The sequence below is a fragment of the Pecten maximus genome, chromosome 11, assembly GCF_902652985.1.
Source record: "Pecten maximus chromosome 11, xPecMax1.1, whole genome shotgun sequence".
Classification (NCBI taxonomy): Eukaryota; Metazoa; Mollusca; class Bivalvia; order Pectinida; family Pectinidae; genus Pecten; species Pecten maximus.
The window spans coordinates 20,383,722-20,408,977 of NC_047025.1; the positions used below are offsets into that span (position 1 = coordinate 20,383,722).

The window sequence follows — 25,256 nt, forward strand, 5'->3', positions numbered from 1 at the left end:
TTGTAACCTTTATCTACGCGTGCATAAACCCCATTCATTTTCCAATTTCAGGAATTTTGCCACTATACAAACATCTACCAATTGAATCAGAGAGTGTTTATCTCAATAAATAGCTTGAGTTTTTGTACAAGTAAGCCCCATATTCAATCTTTCTTATGTAAGTGAGTCGCTTTCTCAAACTGGAGAGAGCATCTGGAATCTAAATATCAAGTATGTAATCTGTCGAGTTTATACGAATGCATGTGCAGTAATGTTTTAAAACACCAGCCATTTGTAATTGGAACCATATGACCGAATCAACAATATTGGAACTTGTAAAAATAGTTTATTTCATCCAAGATGGTTTATGACTAGGAATGTCTGAAATGAAAACATGAGCCATGAAATCACACCACATTAACATAATATATTCAATAAGGTGTCGCTTAGGACATCCCCAATCACATGTCGCTTAAACCATCACCAATCAAGCATAGTTTACCTCACAAATTGTGATAAGGTACGTAAGTCGTTTAGGGCAGTCAGTATGTTTGATGGTCAAATCAGGTACCACCCTTATCTGAGGGAGAGCGATTCATCATTATTTACATATTTACATGTATTTGAAGTTCTGAACTTGTCTGGATAAATTTTGATTATATCATATTAACACTGATAAATTTCAAACCAAAAGAAATGTAATAGATTGAATTCTAGTATTAATCCTTGACTGCAGGTTTTTTAATCACTTTTGGCGCTGTTGTCTGGCAGTCAGTCAAAAATAAATGAAGAAAGCGAAAAAATAGCCTTTCGTGTAACATAATTGAATGCAAGTCCTTCAGATATGTGACGGTTATTTTCATGATGATAATTTACCTTTGAAATTGTATTGGTATAGAGAACAGTATAATGCCACCACTCAACGAACCAGATCAAAGTCCATTGTTCTTCCCTATTGTCCCGTTGTCATCATGTTTCTTAAACACGTCTCTTGATTGCATAGTAAACACACATAAGTAAATTACGAGGGTATACAAATCAACAGTAGCCCTTTCAGCAGAAAGGCGAACAATTGGACGGAAGCATTCTGTAGATTATCTTAGTAGTGATATTCCTTGGTGCTGATAGCTTACACAGGTTGTCTTGTATGGGGCCAAAAAGTTTCTTCACTCATATAGATATTTTACATCGCCCCATTATGGAACTTTTATTACGAATGGCACTTTTATTTTCAGTAAATCTGATTTCAAACAGATTATCCAACGGCAGAATGCAGACGATGTGAAATCATTCAACATATACAGACCACCACGAGGTTATAGCATGATAGGCAAGTGTTATATATGCTACATGTAGATATATTTAAGAATAAAAATCAAAACAATACTTCATGATAGAGTCCTTATGTACAGTGTACAAACAGAATGAACACCTTACACTCCCTGATATAGTAGTCAATAATGCATAACTATCAGGTATATCTTCTATTACTTATTAATTTTTTTAATTATTGTTTTCGCAGGCGACCGATACGATTGTCTTCCGTAACTTATCATACTCTAAGTATTGTTTTCGCCGATGACAGACACGATTTGGCCCCATATTCTATAAATACATCAACAAGACAGCACCATTTCGTTCAGTTGTAAAGGTTATCCACGTTATCTTTCTTCTTAGTAAACCGACCAAATAATCCTTTGAAGAAGCGTTTGAAGACAGACTCGCTTTGCGTTTCCTCTGGTTTTGAAGCAGTTTCAGACTCATGTGTTGGAGCACTGGCTCCACCAGCAGAAGCCGAAGCAGAGATGTCTGGTTTCTTTTCCTTTCCTTTTGCCTTTCTGAATAGTCGTATTTGCTTCAAAACACCAACAAGAAGCTCGTCGATTTTATGGTTAAGAGATGCTGAAGTTTCCACATACTTGCACCGGTATTGCTCTGCAGTAGCTTTCGCTTCTGTGAATAGAAGATAATTCATACCTATTATTTTGATTTAATATTACCTCTACGATGAATAATGACCGTACAACTAACATACAGGTCTTCCCACTGACTGGGTAACGAGTGTATCGTAAAACATACGGCAGTAATGAGGGTATACGGGAAGCATGTCAATTGGGATGGACATATGCAGTAAGTTGTTTTCATCACTTGGGATAATGAAATACACATTATCGCCATAGTGTAAACAATCAAACAAACAAAGTAACAAACAAACAAACATTAAAATAAGTCTTTTAAAATTTCAGCAATATCTGTTGCCGTTTACCCCCCAAAAATAGCATGTTACAATTTTGATTTAAAATAAATATCAATATTATCTCAATATGCCGACACACTACCTTCGCTGGTTACTTCTCGCCCTCTGACGATGTCTGTTTTGTTGGCCACAAGAATGATGACCTGGTTTGACTTTAGTGTCTGACGTAGATCAAGTAGGCAATCCACAGCGAAGTTGTACGAGTTTCTGTCTGTTACCGAGAAAACCAGCACTATGGCGTCTTTGTTCGCCATAACATCACAATCCTGTGGGGAAATATGGAAATGATGTTGTAAAGACTATACAATTATCTATTATGATGTATTGTTTTTCTTTCTTTTCTTTGTTTTTTTAAGGTTCAAACAAATTTTATTTTTCTAAGTCGCAAACATATACATCAATGTCGCCGTGTAAGAGGGCTATGATTCCCCACACTTCATTCATTCCATCTATTAATGTCTTTCTCTTTCATACCAAGTTTACAGAAACTGTCCTATTTTTTTTATTACATGTAGGCATACTCTTTCTCGATCTCATCTCTCCCATTCACACATCCATATATATACATACAGTATATTACCATCGCTCTTTCGCACATCATTTACATCAATACAAACGCTCACACATATATATTATCATTATTATCATGTTTACTTATCGTTCGTGTAAAGTACATTATGCATGTGTGTAGATATGTTTTTCTCATTTCACTACATATCTGTGAAATATTGGTTTTATCAATTAACCTTGGTACTCAAATATTTAACCAATTGAAACTTTGCAGATAAATATGGGTGAATAAACGAAGACTTGGTAGACAAAATACAGCCTCATCAATGGTAACTTAGGTAAATATTACTGAACAATGATACCTCGGGAAATAAGTACGGTGGATTATAGAAAACTTGATATAATATCACATGGCTTTATCGATGGGAACGTGAAACTTAATAGACTTAACTCAACGCAAACTTGGACGGCAATCCCATGCCTAGCATTTCTATTTGATATAATGTATGTCTGATAAAAACACCAATAACTATAATAATAGATGAACTAGTTTTTATCATAAAGGCTTAAAGTATTTCGAAGTTCAGTAAATATAAACAATGCCTTCAGAAAACGTCATTAGTTATTATGGATGAAAAATGCAGAAGTTTTAAACGAAATTGTAGTTCCTACTAAAATCGTGAAATCTTAAAAAACTGCAGCAAAATATGATGAGAATACGGATTAACAGAGGCATTAACATGCACAAGGAGGACAACGTGTTGAAGAAGGAGATTTGCTGTGTCACGTGTCACGTACTCGGAATAGAAACAATTGCGTGAATAACATATCGGTATGATTGTCAATGTATGTACATAATTAAATGGACGAAATATTATTGATCATGTAGAAAAGTGATGATTTGCAAAAGATATTGAAAAAAGAATTAGAAAAGGAACACATTATGATCATCAGCTATATAAAATCTGAGACTTTCGTTATTTTGATAAAGGCAGAAACCAAAAGCTGAAGGCTGTCAATAGACGAATTGAGAGCATAGTTAGGTACGTAGCTAGAGGTAAATGTGGTAGGCAGACACATGAGAGATACGGAATGTTGGTATACGGAGAACTAATGCGGTAGATATAAGAAGAGTTTAAATACAGGTTTAGACAGAAATTATAAATAAAAAGTGTCAATACACCTTATCTTTATCAAATGGCTGCTCCGGCAATATCTTAGATAATGTGTAGAGAAAACAGATATGCCCCAGATATCACGGATGGCATTAGAGAAATGAGATTTTTTCTTAGGAAACAGATTGGAATTTATCCGTAAAAAATAAATGCAAGTAGACTGTTTACACGAACACTTCAAAACCGCCACTGGTTAGTTCAATATTACCGGAATATTCTCAATAACCCTTAAAATAATGTTGTTTATACAGTAATTGGAATTATTTTCAAACGTAGGTATCCATGCGAGAAAATATATTGAAAAAGTTTCGACTCACGCTGATGGACAGATATGTTAATTCTTCCGATAAAGGATAAGTATGTCTTAGCCCGGATGGATAACCAACATTGATGCGTGTGTATCAAACGTAAAAAAAACACTTAACTCATTTGGTATAGTGAAATGTGAAAGCGATACGCTAAAAACTGATTTTCTGTTCGAGATATGATCACTGTCGTGTGTTTCGAAGTTAAACTCTTATATTAGCACACCTTAGTATTAATTAATGATGTTAAAATATGAAGCATAATTTAATAGTCATCAGTTTCCACAGATCACATGTCTTATTGTTTGTTGTTCCTTCTGTTCGGAAGGGGGACAAAACAAACACCGTTTTCTGTCTAATATTAAATTAGAGAATTATCTACGTATCTACTAAGGAGGAGAAGATTACTCTAAATAAATTAGGAACTAAGGATGCTTCAGATTAATCATTCAAAATTAGCCGTTTATCTCGATATTTAAATATAGCGTAACCAGCAAGAACAGCGTACAGCTGTGCTGTATAAAAAGCGTGATGATTTTAATTACCCAATTGTTGATTTTCCATTTCTAGATAGCAACATGCCAGCTTCTACCTGCAGTGTTAACATTCGAGATATTGACGACCATTATAAAGGTTTATGGTTGATATCATCGGGTAGGTTCATGATCGATCAAGATAAGGTAAAACATTAAACGTCACAACAGCCTAATATGTTACAAGTATTACTGTCATAAGAACATAATTATGGTATTTGCTATCATGTCTGATTAATACAGTAATATATACGATATTTTATTCATGACACGTTCTTCTATCAGCCTGTTCTATTCTATCAAATCTAGGATACGTGTGTAGTTTTTTGTTTTTATTTATTTTATTTTTTTTACATATTAATACTCTCTGTTCCAGTTTTACGAATTAGGGGATTTCCCTTGAGTTAGATTGGTATCAACATTAGGGTCAAAGGTGAGATACGGGATGGAAATGTTGTTGTTCTTATCTGCTGGCAATGGTAACGAACAGGGTGTTGTTCTTATTACCGTTAAATGAATGACATGTTATTAGTGTGCCTGATTACTTGAATGTCTATATAAATACGGAACATATGGTATGTAAACAACGTAATCTAATGAGGTTATAGCTAAAAATAGCCGACATCATTTCATGACCCAGATGCCTCCATTTGAAATAAGAAGAACATGTGAATTGTGTATCCCCTCAGTCACACTAGCTTAAAACGGATATCTGTCTGGTATGTGAAAGCAACATATATAAAAGGTACACAAGAATGATACACAGTGGAGACAACAACATCAGTCCAGCCGCTGGGAAGATTGACAAAAACCATGTATACCACTAGTGTTTTCTTATACTGTATGCATGTGTTTACTGTATGCAGCAAGGAGGAGAATGCGAGTATTTTACAGAATGCCAGCACTGACGTCAGGATGTCTGTGGTACACATTATTGTCGGCCCTTCCAATGATAACCACCAGGACGAGACAGAACACCTTTATTATAATCTTATTCCTTTATAGTCAAATAGATACCGCTAAATACGGTCAAAGAAATGTATTCTGGTTCAATTAAAAGCTGCGGGACTAACACTAGTAAGCCGCAATCGGTATATTAATTTTTCATGATAATTGCATCTGCATTTATTTCATCACCATCCTGGTTCTCATTTAGGGAATGTGAAATAACTACCTTCGACATAGCTTAACCTGGAGAGTGTCGTCGATAAACTAGCAATCGCCTCTCTTTCCCTTCCTGAACACCTGGTCTAGTCGCCTTGTGCTTTTTAGTGGTCTCTATGTTAATTTATACTTTCGTAGTTTGTCCTATTTTCTGTATTTAAGTTAAAATTATAATTTCGGTTATATGTTGATATTTTCTGCTATATTATGATACTTCATGGTGGTAACAATATTTATAACTATATCTTAATTAGGTACCCGGTAAACACAATCCGGGCCTACGTGAGAGAAGAATTATTGTTTACAACGTTTTAAATTATATTATAGATGATTCATATGTAAGCTACCCCATGGATTCCCTTTATGTCACATGATACTTGTATTAAGTGTAAGCTACCCCATGGAATCCCTTTATGTCACATGATACTTGTATTAAATGTAAGCTACCCCATGGAATCCCTTTATGTCACATGATACTTGTATTAAGTGTAAACAACCCAATGGAATCCCTTTATGTCACATGATACTTGTATTAAGTGTTAACAACCCAATGGAATCCCTTTATGTCACATGATACTTGTATTAAGTGTTAACAACCCAATGGAATCCCTTTATGGGGAGTATTGATTTACAAATCAAACCCAATAGGTACAGGTGGTACAACTCTTCCGAATTATCACGTGTTGATAATGACAATATATATATATTTACCCACATATGTCTTATCGTATCACAGACATATAACAGAAATCATTGGGGTTTTTTTTCAAATTCATCCGCTGAGATAGAATCTGGATATATACACATAAGTCTTAATTAACTTAGGCTCTATCGAATACATCAAAGAGAAATTATAAATATCCGAGAAGGAAACAGTTACCAGGGTGACAGAATCCCGAGATACTCATTTAACACGACACGCCTAGCCATATTATATTTAGAAATCTTTGTACTTTTTAATTAATTATGTTAATGATACCGGGTACGTAATGTTCCACGACTGTTTGCTCTAGGATACAGAACGTAGCCCGACGTAAGGTTCCACGACTGTTCGCTCTAGGATACAGAACGTATGCCTGACGTTAGGTTCCACGACTGTTCGCTCTAGGATACAGAACGTATGCCTGACGTAAGGTTCCACGACTGTTCGCTCTAGGATACAGACCGTATGCCCGACGTAAGGTTCCACGACTGTTCGCTCTAGGATACCGAACGTATGCCTGACGTAAGGTTCCACGACTGTTCACTCTAGGATACAGAACGTATGTCTGACGTAAGGTTCCACGACTGTTCGCTCTAGGATACAGAACGTATGCCTGACGTAAAGTTCCACGACTGTTCGCTCTAGAATACCAGAATGTATGCCTGACGTAAGGTTCCACGACTGTTCGCTCTAGGATACAGAACGTATGCCTGACGTAAGGTTCCACGACTGTTCGCTCTAGGATACAGAACGTATGCCTGACGTAAGGTTCCACGACTGTTCGCTCTAGGATACAGAACGTATGCCTGACGTAAGGTTCCACGCTGTTCACTCTAGGATACAGAACGTAGCCTGACGTAAGGTTCCACGACTGTTCGCTCTAGAATACCAGAACGTAGCCTGACGTAAGGTTCCACGACTGTTCGCTCTAGAATACCAGAACGTATGCCTGACGTAAGGTTCCACGACTGTTCGCTCTAGAATACAGAACGTATGCCTGACGTAAAGTTCCACGACTGTTCGCTCTAGGATACAGAACGTATGCCTGACGTTAGGTTCCACGACTGTTCGCTCTAGGATACAGAACGTATGCCTGACGTAAGGTTCCACGACTGTTCGCTCTAGGATACAGAACGTAGCCTGACGTAAGGTTCCACGACTGTTCGTTCTAGGATACAGAACGTATGCCTGACGTAAGGTTCCACGACTGTTCGCTCTAGGATACAGAACGTATGTCTGACGTAAGGTTCCACGACTGTTCGCTCTAGGATATAGAACGTAGCCTGACGTAAGGTTCCACGACTGTTCGCTCTAGGATACAGAACGTACGCCTGACGTAAAGTTCCACGACTGTTCGCTCTAGGATACAGAACGTATGCCTGACGTAAGGTTCCACGACTGTTCGCTCTAGAATATCAGAACGTAGCCTGGCGTTAGGTTCCACGACTGTTCGCTCTAGGATACAGAACGTAGCCTGACGTTAGGTTCCACGAGTGTTCGCTCTAGGATACAGAACGTATGCCTGACGTAAGGTTCTACGACTGTTCGCTCTAGGATACAGAACGTATGCCTGACGTAACACTTACCTCTGCGTCATCGTAATCTGTAAACAGGACAATAGACTCCTCGTCATCTAACATCACAGGGACGGCTGTCTGTTGGCCAGATTCAACTGTAACAGAAATTATTGATAACATACAGTTTAATTCTACTAAAACACGTTAAATTGTTATTTAACCACACAAGTAATCAAACCTGTAAAATAGCCACCAGTTTCTCTAGTACACGATAGTAGCATTTGTTTGACCTGATTTGACTATGTACGTATAACTACAAATGGTAAACTGGTGAGTTTAGAGCCTTTTTCAGAAATATGAATCTTTTACACAAAGCTCAGCGGTTGAACATTTTTTTCCTTAAAACAGTCTTCTTGCCATGTCTAGAATTTTCATAGCGTAAAAGATGTTTTTCTATGCTTGAAACATCTCCTTATATACCATATTTGTATAGCATTTTTCAGAATCGCCATTTGCATTTCAAGGCTAAAATAGAATCAGTGTTTATACATATTGTTAAGTCAAGTCCGGTCAAAATAATGCTCCTATCGTGGGCTTCAGACACTTGTGAGCAAAACGACATGGCTATTTTGGGCAATATGCTGCAAAGGAGTTCATCGTATCCCCCTGATACAACGGTGTACATGCATTTTTCGCAAGCTGATTCAATCCTTTCTAATAAATTGCACCATTGTAGGAATTGATAGGCTTCTAGAATATCGGTTTTACAGGATTTGCTGTTAAGAAGCCCCTTAACTCTGCTGGTGGTCCGAAAAATTGCCACTACCCTACATTCCATGTTTAAATTTTTATGAATACAAGTCTGTTCCATAGAATCACTGACGAGTTCTGTCAGGTCGAGACAGCTGTATGATGTCCCTAACATTACTGACGAGCCCTAGAGAATGAGATAGCTGTATGATGTCCCTAACATCACTGACGAGCCCTAGTGAATGAGATAGCTATGTGGTGTCCCTAACAGCACTGACGAGCCCTAGAGAATGAGATAGCTATGTGATGTCCCTAACATCACTGACGAGCCCTATATAATGGGATAGCTATTTGGTGTCCCTAACATCACTGACGAGCCCTAGAGAATGAGAATGATATAGCTATGTGATGTCCCTAACATCACTGACGAACCCTAGAGAATGAGATAGCTATTTGGTGTCCCTAACATCACTGCCGAGCCCTAGAGAATGAGAATGATATAGCTATGTGATGTCCCTAACATACCTGACGAGTCCTAGAGAATGAGATAGCTATGTGGTGTCCCTAACATCACTGACGAGCCCTAGAGAATGAGATAGCTATGTGATGTCCCTAACATCACTGACGAGCCCTAGAGAATGAGATAGCTATGTGATGTCCCTAACATCACTGACGAGCCCTAGAGAATGAGATAGCTGTATGATGTCCCTTACATCACTGACGAGCCCTAGAGAATGAGATAGCTATGTGGTGTCCCTAACATCACTGACGAGCCCTAGAGAATGATATAGCTATGTGATGTCCCTAACATCACTGACGAGCCCTAGAGAATGAGATAGCTATGTGGTGTCCCTAACATCACTGACGAGCCCTAGAGAATGATATAGCTATGTGATGTCCCTAACATCACTGACGAGCCCTAGAGAATGAGATAGCTATGTGGTGTCCCTAACATCACTGACGAGCCCTAGAGAATGAGATAGCTATGTGATGTCCCTAACATCACTGACGACTCCTAGAAGAACGCTTTTCATTCATTACTCGGCTTTTACTGTATTATACATATAATATAATATGTTATCCACATATTTGTTTTTACACTCCTGTGATATGTTATAAATACAACATACTATTTCATTATTCCATTATTCATATAGTATATAATAGATAATGGACAATAAGACAATTTAGATGTCTAAACGAAATGCAGCAAGATGGACTAACAATGTCATATGAAGACGGTGTCCACGGACCATGTGGTCTCTCAAAATATAAAACAACCAAACCATTTGAGAGCACTAAACTATCTGGTATGTTTTCTAAACTTTCATCTGACATCAGCCCTTGTTAAACCTGTTTGCTGGCTTTTATTCGTGACCTAAATAAAAACATGTACGACATCCACCAAAATGTTTTCGAAACCCTCAAATCAGTATCATATGTGACAACAATAATAATTACAACACTCTTCATTGTTTGCAGAAACAAAATAACATATTTGCATATACTATAATACGCCAAACGAAAACATAAATAATCATTGCCATCATGTACAGCCGTCCACGTGTCCATATGGCAGATTATCAGCAGAGATCACGTGACAACACAACTATGGGTTTATTCCAATAGTAACAGCCGTCAATACTAATCCTATATACAAATTTATACCATCAAAAGTGATCACGAGACACCAAAGTCATGCTAACACTTTTTGTGTTTATATATTTGGCACAAAGATTTGATGAAAGGCAAAAGAGCATATTACTTAATGTGATGAGTTAATGTGATCAGCACGCCCTCACTCAAACACGTGAACGGGACAACACGTTCAATAGAGTAGGTGGAGATGAAGGTACAGCTGACAAAAACTAAAGTATCAGCAACTTATGCTGGAAACGCCCCTTTTTAAGATGTCCCTATATTAAAGCAGAACAGTTAGCATTCCTTGTAATGAAATAATGTATCAATCTGTGTTTTTATATATGGGCCAAAGAAGTAATATAAACGACCATTTTCCGGATAACACTGAATCCTTACAATGGTATATCTACGCATTACTTGAAAAGTTTATATGGGACAAAGAAGTAATTCAAACAGTTTGGAGTATGGAAAGTGTCGAATACAAATATAATCACTTTACATATAAACAGAACTAGAAACTACAATAAGATACAGTACGGGTAACTGTTTTGGTAGTAGCTGAAAAACAACCATGAACCATTCGGCTGGCGACATTTACATTTTCAATTATATATATATATTCAAAATGTCCAATTTCACAATTAGAGATCGTAATCTAAAATGAAAACTTCATATACAATTAATACTGTATTGACAAGTATTATTTATGATATTGATGACAAAAAACTGTTTCTATGTAGAAGTTAGTATCAAAATATTCCTTAATATAAAAGAAATAACATTCTTAGTCTATGCCAATTCACATAGCACATGGGAAATTATCAGAAGTGATCACGTGACGCCCAAACACACCTGTTGTGTTTATAACGCGAATGTCTAAAATGATCAATGTGTCATGTATCCGGTAGGGAGGGCTGATGAAGCAAGAAAGCGAGTTCATTGATGATATAAATACGTCCTTCTCTCCAAACTCGTGAACGGAAAACTCGTGCCCAATGAAAGTAAGTGAGGACATAGGTTTGGCTGCCAAAACAATGCTATCACTGTAGTGTGACACCACAATAGCAGTATATTGACCTTTAGCTAAAAGTACTTCTTCGTGACATACGCAAACGAACAAATCCTACTACTATTTACGTGGTAGTGATGGAAACTAATAAAATCATTCCATGTATCACCAAATAGCCTACATCATTCAAGATATATATATTCTTATAAATATGATAATGTCATTTAAGGATGGGCCTAGTAATTTCACTGAAATGTCATGACGCGGACGCTTTGGTACGACCCGGTCTTTGCACTCGGAATAGGAAGTGCCATAAACGTTTCAGTAACAACTCAACATTGTTATTGAAACGTCCTTATAGCTTGTATAGTGTGTGATTTGTACAATCGTTTAAATGGTCATTTGGTGCCTTCCCCAAAGGAGCGATTCCCTAGCTCAAACTTTTACAGAAGCAATGGCTTATTTATTCATAAAAAAACCTTTGTAAAAATCAACAAAATTATTTCAATATTGTATTCCATGTCTCTCAATTATTTGAATGTACCCAACTGAAACTATACATAAACAAGAAATATCTTTAAAAAGATAAACGGCATAGTTTTAATGCTGGTGGTTATAATGTAAAACTGCTGGTGAAATAAATTAACGAACTAATGCGTTTCAGCATGGATAACAAAATTATATCAGTTTGAATCATTGTTGATAATAATAAGACTGCATTTGAATCAGGAATATAATTTTATTAATGTGTCTTTTGAAAAGATACATCCACTTATTCAGCTTGCATTCAATCTTAACTTTGTTTCGTTTTTAACTGCATATCTGCATTTTGCATTTACCGCTACATTGACCAATCACATACTTCATCTTGACCAGTAATGCCACCTGTCGCGTCATATCCGGGGGCAAAAGAATATTATACGGCTATGCCGAAAAAACAACAATTGGGGAAGGGAGACAGTAGTCGCGAGTCTACTCTTGTTTGCGTGTTGCCTTTTCTCGCTTTGGGAAAACTGACTTGACGGACACATCGTGAAAGACATACCTTTTCTGTCACTTGAGCAGTATGACGCTCGTGAATTGTTCATAATAAAGTAATAGTCAGAGGCGGTGTACAACTTACCTGGATTAAAGCAACATAGTGCGGTAAGGAACAGTATTGATAAAGATATAGCCCCTGAAACAAGGACATTATGTGAAATGTGTATTGGACTCAGCAACAAATAGCCTAAACACAATAATGTATAAATTATTGTGAAAACGAAAGCAGACACAACAACTACAGTGATTAAATAAAACCCTGGTGACCGAAAATAATGTGACTTTTCAGGAAGTCTTTAGAAATAACGCTATGTGCATGTGAAAACAAAAATATCAGAGCGTGAGAAAAGTAGATAATTATATATTATAGGCGAGGAGAAAGTAACATTAACATACAAAACATGCGATTATATAAAAATAGACAAACCAGAAATCTAGGAAAACAACTATATATACGTGTATATTGAGTCTAACTGTACTATAATAACAGTTATCATTATCAATAACACAGCTGTTTTACTACTGTGACTGTAACTGTACCACAATACCAGTTATCTCAACTGTAGCTATTACTGTACCACAAAACCAGTTATAATAACTAATATCACATGCTTTTTACTACTTGTAATTGTAACTTCACCACTTATTTGAAGCAAATTGACTTATGTACACAGCTTTAATTTACACAGTACACAATTTCACAGTATTAACACTTTTAAGAATGCTGTAGCGACAACGCCAGAATGATTCCTACAGTTCAAGCCGGTTCAGTGCCGAGGTAATTCTGCCGAGACGATCTAATGAGACATGCCGTCATTGACTTTTGTTACTATTCGAATGTAAATGACGGTTTTATTTGATTTATTACTTTTAAATTTCTATTTCAGGCTATAAATTTATCATTTATATTTTAAGGTAAAATGATACATTCCTCGTTCTGGGCAAGGAAGGGTCATCTACATTATTATATCAAACCAACATCGACAGAATTTGGCAGCGTATAAAAATAGACAGTTATGTGGAGGGCACGCGCCCACGCAAAGCGTGTGCGATATATACACGTGTAGATTTATTGATGTTTTGGACAAGTTATAGCTAGCAGATGCGGTTCATTTTTGTGTAGGAACATATTCTGTCGCTCCAGACAACCGCAATAACTTTGTAAACGCACGTGGTAGGCAGAGGGGAAATTCTAACATCATATCTTACATATGTTGCCTTTGCCTGAAGGTCATTCCAAAAACAAAATATATCAAATTGTTGTCATTGCCTACGGTAAGAATATTAGCCAGACATTTAAAAAGTTGTTGCAAACGATGTCGTCTAAATGATTTTGTTATTAGACTATATTACTCCATCCCTTCATTAAAATGGTTACGTGAAACGTCAATACCAGAGGACCATTTAAGACGCCCATTAAAAAAAAACATTACGTAAGCAACGTTTTACATCACATTTTAAAGAATGATCTGATAATCAAAATAATAGTTAATGTACATGTTAGAAGTTGTCGTAAATATTATAACTCGTAAATGATGTTTTGTTATGTTGTTTTTGGGGCATTTTACATATCGCGGACTTTGTTTGTGATGCGGAAGGAGAAAGGGTCAAGATTATGTTACGCAAGAGCAACACTTGGGGGGAAAAGAGAGACGCATAAATCAGGTCAGTTTAATTGTTTTTATTATTATTGACACGCATTTTGGAATTTTAACTCGACCAATCAATAATATGACATTTGCCAGATTGGCGTGAGCTTTTTTTTTTTTTTATAGTTTTCAATCCCCACCTAGGAAACAAATGTTGTCTTGTGCACCAATAAGTTGTTCAGGCGTAGTTACTACTCTTTTCTTTTCGTCATGAATTAAGTCCAACAATCTTGCCCTCACTACGGCCATATACATTTATAGTTATAATGAATTGACAGCTGTTATCGATATTACAACACACAAGGACAATTTACAATAAAATCAACACAGACAGAACTTTGAGTCAGTAAGGAATGTTAAGCCAAGGAAGCTCTGGGATTACTTAAACAAGCGGGAGAGCATTTCTATACCACATAAACTGTTGTCTAGAGAAACGTGAGCATCGGTGGGAAAACGACAAAACGTGATGAATGTACTTAGTGTTCACTGGTAAGTGAGAACATGCTATTGTGTTTATGAAATGAATATTAAATTGTATAATATTGGTCTACATTACATTATACAAACACAGACACCTCAGCCTATGGGGACATAATTTCACTACACATATAAATATATATACTTGGACGACTACCTAAATACTCACCTCTGTCTCGCTTACGAAAGTATTTAGATAATTAGAGTTTAAGCCTGTTGTTCGCCTCGCCACTAGAGATATAGGATGCGTATGATAGTATACCTAAATTAATGTCGCATAAGCTTTGTAGTGAGGCGTCAGTTTGGTTACCTTGTAATTGTGAGTTTTTTTTTATTGCTGAATGCAACTGGGGCGCGTGGTATCTTTATATATAAAAGTGCATGTCATACACTTTCAATATCCGATACAGGAGAAAAAGAAGCATCGTGTATGAATTCAATAAATATTTATACAAATGTATCTTATCATTTGGTCGATATTCCCAAACTAAAGGTCTTAACTGCCTTTGACAACTCGAATGTCATGTGAATGTCGAATGAAAGATGTTCTATCAGGGCAACCATGATTGGAATATTACCCTTGCTGAATGGTATTGCATTGCTAACGGTGATATAGACAAGGATCACGGCGTCACGGCGATACAGTTCGCTATGTACGTTCAGTCGGTGGCGATGTTTATTTGTTGGAGGTTTTGAAAATCGCACAGCTTCCACAGTAAGATTATTGTATGTAAAAAAAAACCCAAAAAACAGAGAGTGGCCAAATTGAAAGGAGGCCGTAATTCTAACTCGAAAATTATAATACGAATGCAAATACGAACAAAAATATAGATTTGCATGGAGACCCCTGAAAACGTACAAGGAGAATAGGACCGGGCGTGCCGGAAGGCTAAGCGCTCTCTGCGTAGGAGGCAAAAACTCAAAACAAGCCGGAAAATGTCAAAATATGGACGATGTATAAAAGCCCCACTACTTTATTTCCATATTTTAAACTGGGTTTCAAAAGAACACAAACAAACCCCATTAATGTGTATGAACTAAAACATGACATGCAAGTTACAGCAAACTTCTGTGACAAACATCTTAACCAACGTACACCACCTACAACGTCAGAGGATGTACAAAAAATACACAATAAAAACACAGACCAACTGTAAATAAATCCAGTATAATCCGAGACAGGTTTAAGAGCGGGAGGGGATATACTTGGACAGCCCCTGTAGTGATGGGGAATGTAGATTTGGACAGTGTCTACAGGGAGTGGTGGACAGACGCAAACTATAACGTTATATTAACTGGATCAGACAGATCGCGAGTTGTTTATTTGCCGTCGTCACAACTGTTGATACACTCGCCAGAATGTTTGGTATACAGGCCTATCTGACTTTGGCAAGTTGACAAACAGGGCGATTGCTTGATTTTGATTTAGCTACAAGTAATACGTTAATGTGTTAATCCGGAGAGCAGTTGTGTGAAATTCTGTACCTGCTTCGTTAGGAATACGTGGTCTGCAAGTGGCTACCTAATTAGTATGCATGACCTATATATTGTATTCAAAAACGTTTATATGTTTGAGATGTATTCCTGTGAGAGTTTTTATAGCAGTCGGCAACTGAACAATATATAAAACTTACTGCAGTTCATTTTAGCCAAGTTTGCCTTAACACAAATCGATTTTATAATTCAATTTTATCCTTTGTCTTGTACCATATCATGAGACCACAGTCGCCGACAGACATACACTAAACAGAACATTTTTTGCAGCGAATACATCAACGAGATTTTTTTCGGGAAACGGACGCAATGAAGGCAGTCTCTACTCTTTCACTCCATAGGAGACAATGTTGATTAAGATTGATGTATAAAAAGTACAGGATATCCAGGAAAACATATATTTGTATTATTAACTGGTCGACATAATCTTCATTAAAAATATTTCATGATTATAGCCAATCGATCAATACCAGCTTTAACCCTGATACATGATGCTTAATTGAGATGTTGACGATGATATCCCGATTTGAAGGAGGGTTTCTTTTCTTCGAGCTGAGAGTTGCGAGTTGGAAAATGCGAGTTACGAGTTGGAAAATGCGAATTGCGAGTTGGAAAATGCGAGTTGTGAGTTGGAATATGCGAGTTGCGAGTTGGAAAATGCGAGTTGCAAAACGCGAGTTGCGAGTTGGAAAATGCGAGTTGCGAGTTGGAAAATGCGAGTTGGAAAATGCGAGTTGCGAGTTGCGAGTTGCAAGTTACGAGATGCGAGTTGCGAGTTGCGAGTTACAAAATGCCAATATTTATGTTTTCATTACAAAATTGTTAGTCTTTAAAACATACAACTCCCGAAAGCCTGTGATTTTCATCGTATGTTTCATTTAATCGTTAAAACCTAGGAAATAGATATCAAAACAAATGGGCGGATCCAGGCGGGGGTGCCCCCCTCCCCCCTCCCCTAAAATTTGCCAAGTGACCACTTTTTCGCAAGAAATATAACAAAGAATTCCATCATCAGATAGCACTGCAAATCAAATATTGGGTAAAAATATTTATAAAAATGAAAAAAGATGAAAATTCGGAGCTACGTCCCAAATCAGACTTATACAATTTTGATACTTTACCATAACACACATATATATATGTGCATGTATATATAACAATAGAGGGAGTATGGAATAGGTCTCATTTTTAAGACAATGGCTATAGTTTGTCGATTTCAGCAGGAAGTGTGTAGAAGAGTATCTCCTAGCAATGACATCTAAAGGTGATGTTTATGTAAATTACAATAACATTAAGAATTGTTTCCGTTTTTCATATGGGGGTAATGTTTCAGTCATTTCCATTGTCACCTTCTCTCTGTATAGAATGTCTACATGTACACTTTATACCCGTAGTAAGACACCTAGAAAACTTACGATCGAAACAATATACTGTTGCCTTAGCATTTGCAAATCTAAAACAAGGAATGCACGACAACAAATCAAAAGAGAAAACGACCTTATGTGTTCTATGTAATCTGAAAACTCAAAATTTTTGGAAGTTTGTATGGACATAAACACTTTTAAAGACAATCACAAGAGATATCGTTTTATTAACTGCATTTTAAAACTAAATGGTCGTGGGCTGCTTTGAGATCCCAGCTTCATTTTCTTTAATGTCCCACGCCCGCTAAACAGTTAACCCTGAAATCTTAGTAAGAAAATCGCGAAAATTAAAGTAGGAAAAATGTGATCATGAAACTTCAGCAATATGATGAAATAATACACCATTATATCAAGAGCTTCTGGGGCGTCCCCCAGATTCCTGCCCTGTTTTCTTTTTAGTACACATTGAAGAGTAAATCCTGAAAACATAATTCAGAAAAAAATAAGTATTTCCCCCAGATCCCCGCCTTATTTTCTTGACCCTAGGACGATTAATTATGGAAATAATATCCTGAAAATAAAAAAAAAATGAAATAAAATAATAAGTAAAATGAAAAACTTGAAAAATATGTTTAGTTTAAATCAATTTTATTGCAGATAAAAGCAAATGGATTGGACACAACTAATTACTTACATAGGATTGAACGTCCTTTCCGTAACATGGAAATATATACACAATTCGTCACGCAACAGATTATTTTAACTTTTATTATATTTTAACTAAGACGGGAATAACTATAGAAAGGGGTAAACAGATCAGGAATACCAACGAAAACAGAATGTGGAGTTTTGCAAGATGAAGAACATGTGTGTGATTTATCTGGTCTTGTCGAAGTAGGTATACTGCTTTTCTAACAAACAAGTCCTTCTGCTTTCCAAAAATATTGTTCAGAAACGCCCAGAATTTGATGACCCCCGCCTTGGTTCCTTTAATACGTACATCCTAAACAGTTTATCATGAGAAAAACATCAGATTAAAAAAAATAAAATAAAAAATCAATAACACACACACTGAAAATGTAGATCATATATACCATAGCTCACTTTCTCAGGATTTTCAGACTAGTTTTTGACAAAATACTCACTTGACATTAGCTATTCATGCACAGATTCTCCGATATCAACAGAAAACGCTTAAATTGCGTTGAGGATCGAGTCCTTTCAAAATGGCGCCGTCAAGTTGACGTGGAGTAACGTCACAAAGAAATGACGTCTTTACTGACTCCCGCACTTTTTGACACTGTAAATTTTTCGATGTTCTTAACTTTGTTTTAAGTTTATGGAATGCAATAAAAAGAACATTGAATTGTTTCCCGTTCAGCCCAAGATTGATGACGATCTAACATATTTTTTTCTCTCTCGTTTTGCAAATTTTGTTTTGTTTTGATGACGATGAAGCATAGCGTGTTTTGATTTGGTGACTGTGAAACATAGTTTGGTTTTATTTTGTGACCATGACACATATTTTTGTTTGGTTTGGTGACGATGAAAAATATTTAGTTTTGATTCTTAGACGATGAAATATATTATTGTTTGATTTAGTGACGTATTTAGTTTTGATTTATTGACGATGAAACATTTTGTTTTGATTTGTTGACTATGAAATGTATCTTGTATTTTGTTTTGATTTATTGACTCTGAAATGTATCTTGTATTTTGTTTTGATTTGTTGACGATGAAATGTATCTTGTATTTTGTTTTGATTTGTTGACGATGAAATGTATCTTGTATTTTGTTTTGATTTGTTGACGATGAAATGTATCTTGTATTTTGTTTTGATTTATTGACTATGAAATGTATCTTGTATTTTGTTTTGATTTGTTGACGATGAAACATATTTTGTTTTGATTTGTTGACGATGAAACATATTTTGTTTTGATTTCTTGACGATGAAATGTGTTTTGTTTTGATTTGTTGACGATGAAACATATTTTGTTTTGATTTGTTGACGATGAAATGTATTTTGATTTGGTGATGAGGATACATATTTTTTATTTAGTGACGATGAAATATATTATTGTTTGATTTAGTGACGTATTTAGTTTTGATTTATTGACGATGAAACATTTTGTTTTGATTTGTTGACTATGAAATGTATCTTGTATTTTGTTTTGATTTATTGACTCTGAAATGTATCTTGTATTTTGTTTTGATTTGTTGACGATGAAATGTATCTTGTATTTTGTTTTGATTTGTTGACGATGAAATGTATCTTGTATTTTGTTTTGATTTGTTGACGATGAAATGTATCTTGTATTTTGTTTTGATTTATTGACTATGAAATGTATCTTGTATTTTGTTTTGATTTGTTGACGATGAAACATATTTTGTTTTGATTTGTTGACGATGAAACATATTTTGTTTTGATTTCTTGACGATGAAATGTGTTTTGTTTTGATTTGTTGACGATGAAACATATTTTGTTTTGATTTGTTGACGATGAAATGTATTTTGATTTGGTGATGAGGATACATATTTTTTATTTAGTGACGATGAAACATATTTTGTTCTGATTTGGTGACCATGAAGCCTAATTTTCCTGCTTCTTTTCTTGGCGGGTGGTATGATATCATTTGTTCCTGTTGATGTGATTGTATATCTCAGTGGCGGCCCTGTACTAGTGTACATCACAGATCCATACCAGCGCTCATGTTGGTATAGTTTATCCTGGTGACGACATTTTGTCCTGTCTACAACGTTACTAATATATTTGATAAATGTTATTTACATAACAATATAACAACTCTTCTTATTTTACACATCCACTTGTAATCTAGTTTGATAATAAAAAAACCAGTTTGTAATTCAACATTCACTACTTTCTTTGGGTGAGTGGAGTCGCATCGCTGGTTTTATATTGCTTTGATTGATTGAAGTGAAGAAGCTTGGCTAACTTAGTTCAACTAACTTAGTTTAATGTCATCGGATATTTCAAAAACATTTCAATGTGCAATTCAATATACTTTTAGAGCAAAGTTAGAAATATCAAAAACAATATGTGACACTTCTCGTTTAAGAAATGATGCTAGTTATTGTTTTAATAAGGATAATTATGCGATGAGGCATTTGGTGGGAAATATCCCTACATGTATATCATACATGAACGTCTGGTAACGAGAACATTGGATAGCAATAGTATGGTGCCAAATATGTGTCAGAACTCTTTCGTACATCAGTACAGAGGAGCATGTATCTAATAGCCGTCGCCATGAAACATCGCCCCGAGAATGTTGATGGGGAAGATTCCACAATCACAGGCAAGCGAAAGGAAACACTTTCTTATCTACAATTCAGTGCGAAAAGATTAGCCATCTTCCACAAGGCTGCTGATATTTATTGTACATCTGCTTACCAATACGACCTCATTAGAGATCGCATAGGGTCGTCTATAGATACAAATTGATGTACAATATACGAGTTAATGATTTCATTATTGGATCGTTAGAGGGGAATTGCTTGTTTATTTGTTTACTTATCGGGGTTTATCAACATATAAACAGTCGTAGGGCGATGTGCCCTTGTAAAAGCTGGCAGCTACCTCACTGAACAAATAACTGGAGGCCCGTCGTATGCTATCCAGGGGGGCGTGGGTAATCTCCCTTGGGGGACCTATCGCGACATCATATCACTGATCTGTCACCTTAACTTCATGTAAAACGCAAACCGAATCGGATAAACTACACACCTCGGATCGGTACCTTAGTTGCATAAGGTGATCCCTACAATGTAAAATATGGAAATCGAATGACTATCGATACTAATAACACAAAACGGTAGAATTAGGCACGTGAATGGTGTCGTTCACCACAAAACGGTAGAATTAGGCACGTGAATGGTGTCGTTCACAACAAAACGGTATAATTAGGCACGTGAATGGTGTCGTTCACCACAAAACGGTAGAATTAGGCACGTGAATGGTGTCGTTCACCACAAAACGGTAGAGCTAAAAGCGCGTGAAAAGAGTTACTGTGAGACAGTTAGTGACGTCACAAACATGCAAATCAATGTTAGACAATTTTATTGAAATGCCACAATCTGCTATCAAGTAAGACGTGTGTTTGAGAATCATACTATTGACGATTGGTAAGGAACAAACTTGTGAGGTGGTAAATGCATGTGTGACGGCGCTTCTCTGGACAGTGTGTGTTATATATAGGGCTGAACATTGTTCATATAAACAGCATGGATGACGGTTGTTGTAGTATTTGACATGTGTTTATATACGAGGCTTATCTCCACAGCACGTGGCGTTAGACGTGTATACGATGACGCTTATCTCAATGGTACGCAGTATGTACATTATGCTCGACGCATCCATGACGTCGCCACCAGTAGTATCATTTCTGACATTCCAGCTCGGCGTTTATCTCGCCATGTTTGTATCCCTTCTTAAATATATACGAAAACGATTCGGCAATAACGAAACATAGCATGTAATAAAGAATAGTCACTGGTGGTCCTGGCTTGCTCTGGGACTCATTGCAAATATATATGCTAGAATAGAGAACGAGCAAGATGTCAGTCGCAATCATGCGCACATAAAAGAGTGGCTATATGTGTGTATTGTTCGCAATAATATACGCGTCAGTCTTTATATACACGTGTGAGTCCTTATCGTACCGCGTTATACTGCCAACACTGGTAGGAAATCAAACAAGATATCATCGAATGTTAAACAGTTGTGACAGACGCTGAATATCGTGGCATATCACGTATGCTTCCTGTACGTCTACTACCTGCACATTAGCAGGTACACAGGTAATGACGTCATTATAAAACATACCAATACCCCAAGTACCGTAATGTATACACACAACGCGAAATATAGACAAATAGAACAATGATCCAGGGAACGAGGAAATATACAAATACCCCGAACTTGTGTTTCGTATTTTTTGTAGAACCTGTTTAAACCAAAAGAATGCCGGTATGTAAACGAAATCCCAATTCGCATAAACCTCAAAATAGATAAAACGAGGGCAGGCGTGGAGAAAATATATCGATTTATAGCGAGACATTTGAAAACAATCAAGGAGACATGTGTTCCGGAAGAGAAAGCGTCTTCTACTCAATCGACGACACCCGACGACACCCGCGCTATGTAAATCAAGGTCAAACCATGGAAATGTCATGTGTAAGAACCAGGTCGTAAAACAATGTCTAACATAAACCATCAACGTTTGTCTCGTACAATAGAATAATGATGGTCGGTTACAAATGTATGACATAGGCGAGAATACAGCAGAGTCCCATATATTAGTTAACAAGAAGATAAAACAAGTTTTCGTCCCTGTTCGTCAACTTATATATTTTGTATAGAGTACCACGTAATCGTAAGTTCTCATTATGTTTATTTTTTTTTTTTTTTTTTTTACATTATGTATCACATAACGGTTTCTGTCCCGTCAAATGTATTGTTTTATACAGCAATGCACTGATTTTGATAAAGAGATTCTATACGAGGAAGCTTTGCGGATTGTCAATGTTGGATTATTGATTGTTTCGTAAGCTTCTGGAAAATTTTGAATTAATGACCCAATACACGCCCTAGGTTTCATCACTCAGTCACTAGTGTTGCTTTACGACATAACACCACGTGCCCTGACGACATACTGGTTATATTTGTCTTGGGAGGTATGGATCTAATTAAACGCATTCATAACTGTAAAACGTACCATAACTGACATATCTATTTAAAGCGAAATTCCAGTAAAACTCTCATCAAAAATACTCCGTAACCCAATGTCTGCGTAATAGATTAGAAAGTTCCAGTGAAATAATCTAAGTTCTAGATATTCTAGATATTGTCCGGTATTTTTCCATATTGCCATGTTATGAATTTCGTAAGTCACATGCGCAATAACACTATTGTGACGTCAGTAATAACGCCGCAACACGATTGTATCGTAGATAAAAATGTACCGCAGGAGTATAGAGAAATGATGGAACCTATGGCATGTCAAATTATCTAATGTGTATATCGAGTTCCATATTAAAGTGAGAGGAGTGTTAAATCTTATCTTTTAATCTAGAAATAACCTAACTCGATCAGATCATAATCAATAGACATGTTTACATAAAAACACTTTGTAACTAAGTAGGTGGTATTGATAATTACCTGAAAACGTATCAAGGTTGCCCATATATTCTGACGTGACGAATTGGTGTTTGATTGCAGTTTTGCCAACCCCCATAGCTCCAACAATGGAGACCTGGAACACGTCCTGATCGGGCGCTAACAAGTCCACGACCTTCTCTGGTTTAGGATCTGGCTTACACAATGGCGACTTTGTCCTTTTAGTGCTTTCCGACTTACATAGTGAAGACTGAGAATTACTTAAGCTAGACCGTCGGAACGAGTCCCCTCTGTTTACAATTCCTTTAGAGGAGATTTTGAACGACCGCACTCTCTGTATCTGGTGCGGGGGTTCGGCTGTCAATGCATCAACGTGATCCTGCACCAGAGCAGCTTCCTCGGGACTCATAACATTATCCGGCATACTTTTTCTCCGAATGGATTCGAATTTCACGTGCAGGTATTTCGGTTTTTCTGAGTGTTTAAAAGAGGAAGACCTCGATCCCGGCTCAGAGTTATAACCTTTGGCATCGTGAGATATCTGACGCAGAACTACGATGTCCGGGAGAACAATTTTTGTATTCCTGAGGTCATCAGTAACATCTTTATCCTCGCACCGGATTTCTGGCCGGTCCCGCATGGCTTCGGTATCAATTTTGGTTAGATTCCCAATTAACACTTCAACAAAATATTTATATATAAACACACACAGATGGCCTCTTCGGGCCTTCGCGTAGCTTTCTTAATGAAACTTTTCTGCCGTAACTATATTGTGAGCAAAACTGTCCGGAGTCGGCATTAACATACCAATTTGTGAAATAACTCCAAAACACCCAGCAAAAAATCCCTATCGTCCTGTAAACGCATTTAGATAGATAAGACCAGTATGAACTATGCTAAGAGACGCTCCAAAGAATACAAATATATAGCTCATCTGCAGCTGCTGTAACAGTCACGTGACTATACTGGTCGGACCTACTATCTCCAGGGCATTCCGTAACATCTGGAATAGAACTTCTGTATAGTCCGGTCTTGTTAGGTTTGTGATTATATTTTCGCACGTGTGGTGGTAATTGGTAATGTACATATACATTAACACAGCATATAATGCTTGATTATACAAAAACAACATACTATAGTGACAGGTCGCCATAACCATGGTATCATGAAGACCCGAAACTACATAAGTTGATAAGGTTAATCTTACAAAGGACATCTATATAAATATATTTATATACAATACAATACAATACAATACAATACAATACAATATACAAATACAATACAATACAATACAATATTTTATTTATTAGAGTGTCATACATTTTTACAACATGGTAAAAACACAGTCATGATAGATAAAAATACCAATTAGAGTAAAAATGTCCAGCCATATTTGGCTTACGAGACACTTAAAAATTATATCTATTGAGAATATGAATATATCAATATGTTTGTATCCATTTAGATATGGATTAAGTAAAACAAAATATGACGCATGCCAACAAATTATCAAAACTGCACCATACAGCTGTTTCCTCCTTCAAGAAAT

General features: G+C 36.5%; 1 protein-coding gene across 1 annotated transcript; it reads right to left on the reverse strand.

Annotated features, from left to right (window-relative positions):
- Nucleotides 1–305: 305 nt before the first annotated feature.
- On the reverse strand, nt 306–24,615 carry LOC117337577 (GTP-binding protein REM 1-like). Its single transcript, XM_033898619.1, has 4 exons — nt 23,747–24,615; nt 8,213–8,298; nt 2,319–2,502; nt 306–1,932 (listed from the first exon to the last, which is right to left on the reverse strand). The coding sequence occupies exons 1-4, from the start codon at nt 24,342–24,344 to the stop codon at nt 1,619–1,621; spliced, it is 1,182 nt and encodes a 393-aa protein (XP_033754510.1). The 5' UTR covers nt 24,345–24,615; the 3' UTR covers nt 306–1,618.
- Nucleotides 24,616–25,256: the final 641 nt, after the last annotated feature.

Bases quoted from the DNA above. Each gene is read 5' to 3' on its own strand.
- LOC117337577 (XM_033898619.1), bottom strand. From the start codon at position 24,344: ATGCGGGACCGGCCAGAAATCCGGTGCGAGGATAAAGATGTTACTGAT. The intron at 2,503-8,212 runs GTAAGTGTTACG...ATTTCCCCACAG, and splicing joins CAGATTACGATGACGCAGAG to GATTGTGATGTTATGGCGAA. The intron at 1,933-2,318 runs GTAGTGTGTCGG...TTCTATTCACAG, and splicing joins GCGAGAAGTAACCAGCGAAG to AAGCGAAAGCTACTGCAGAG.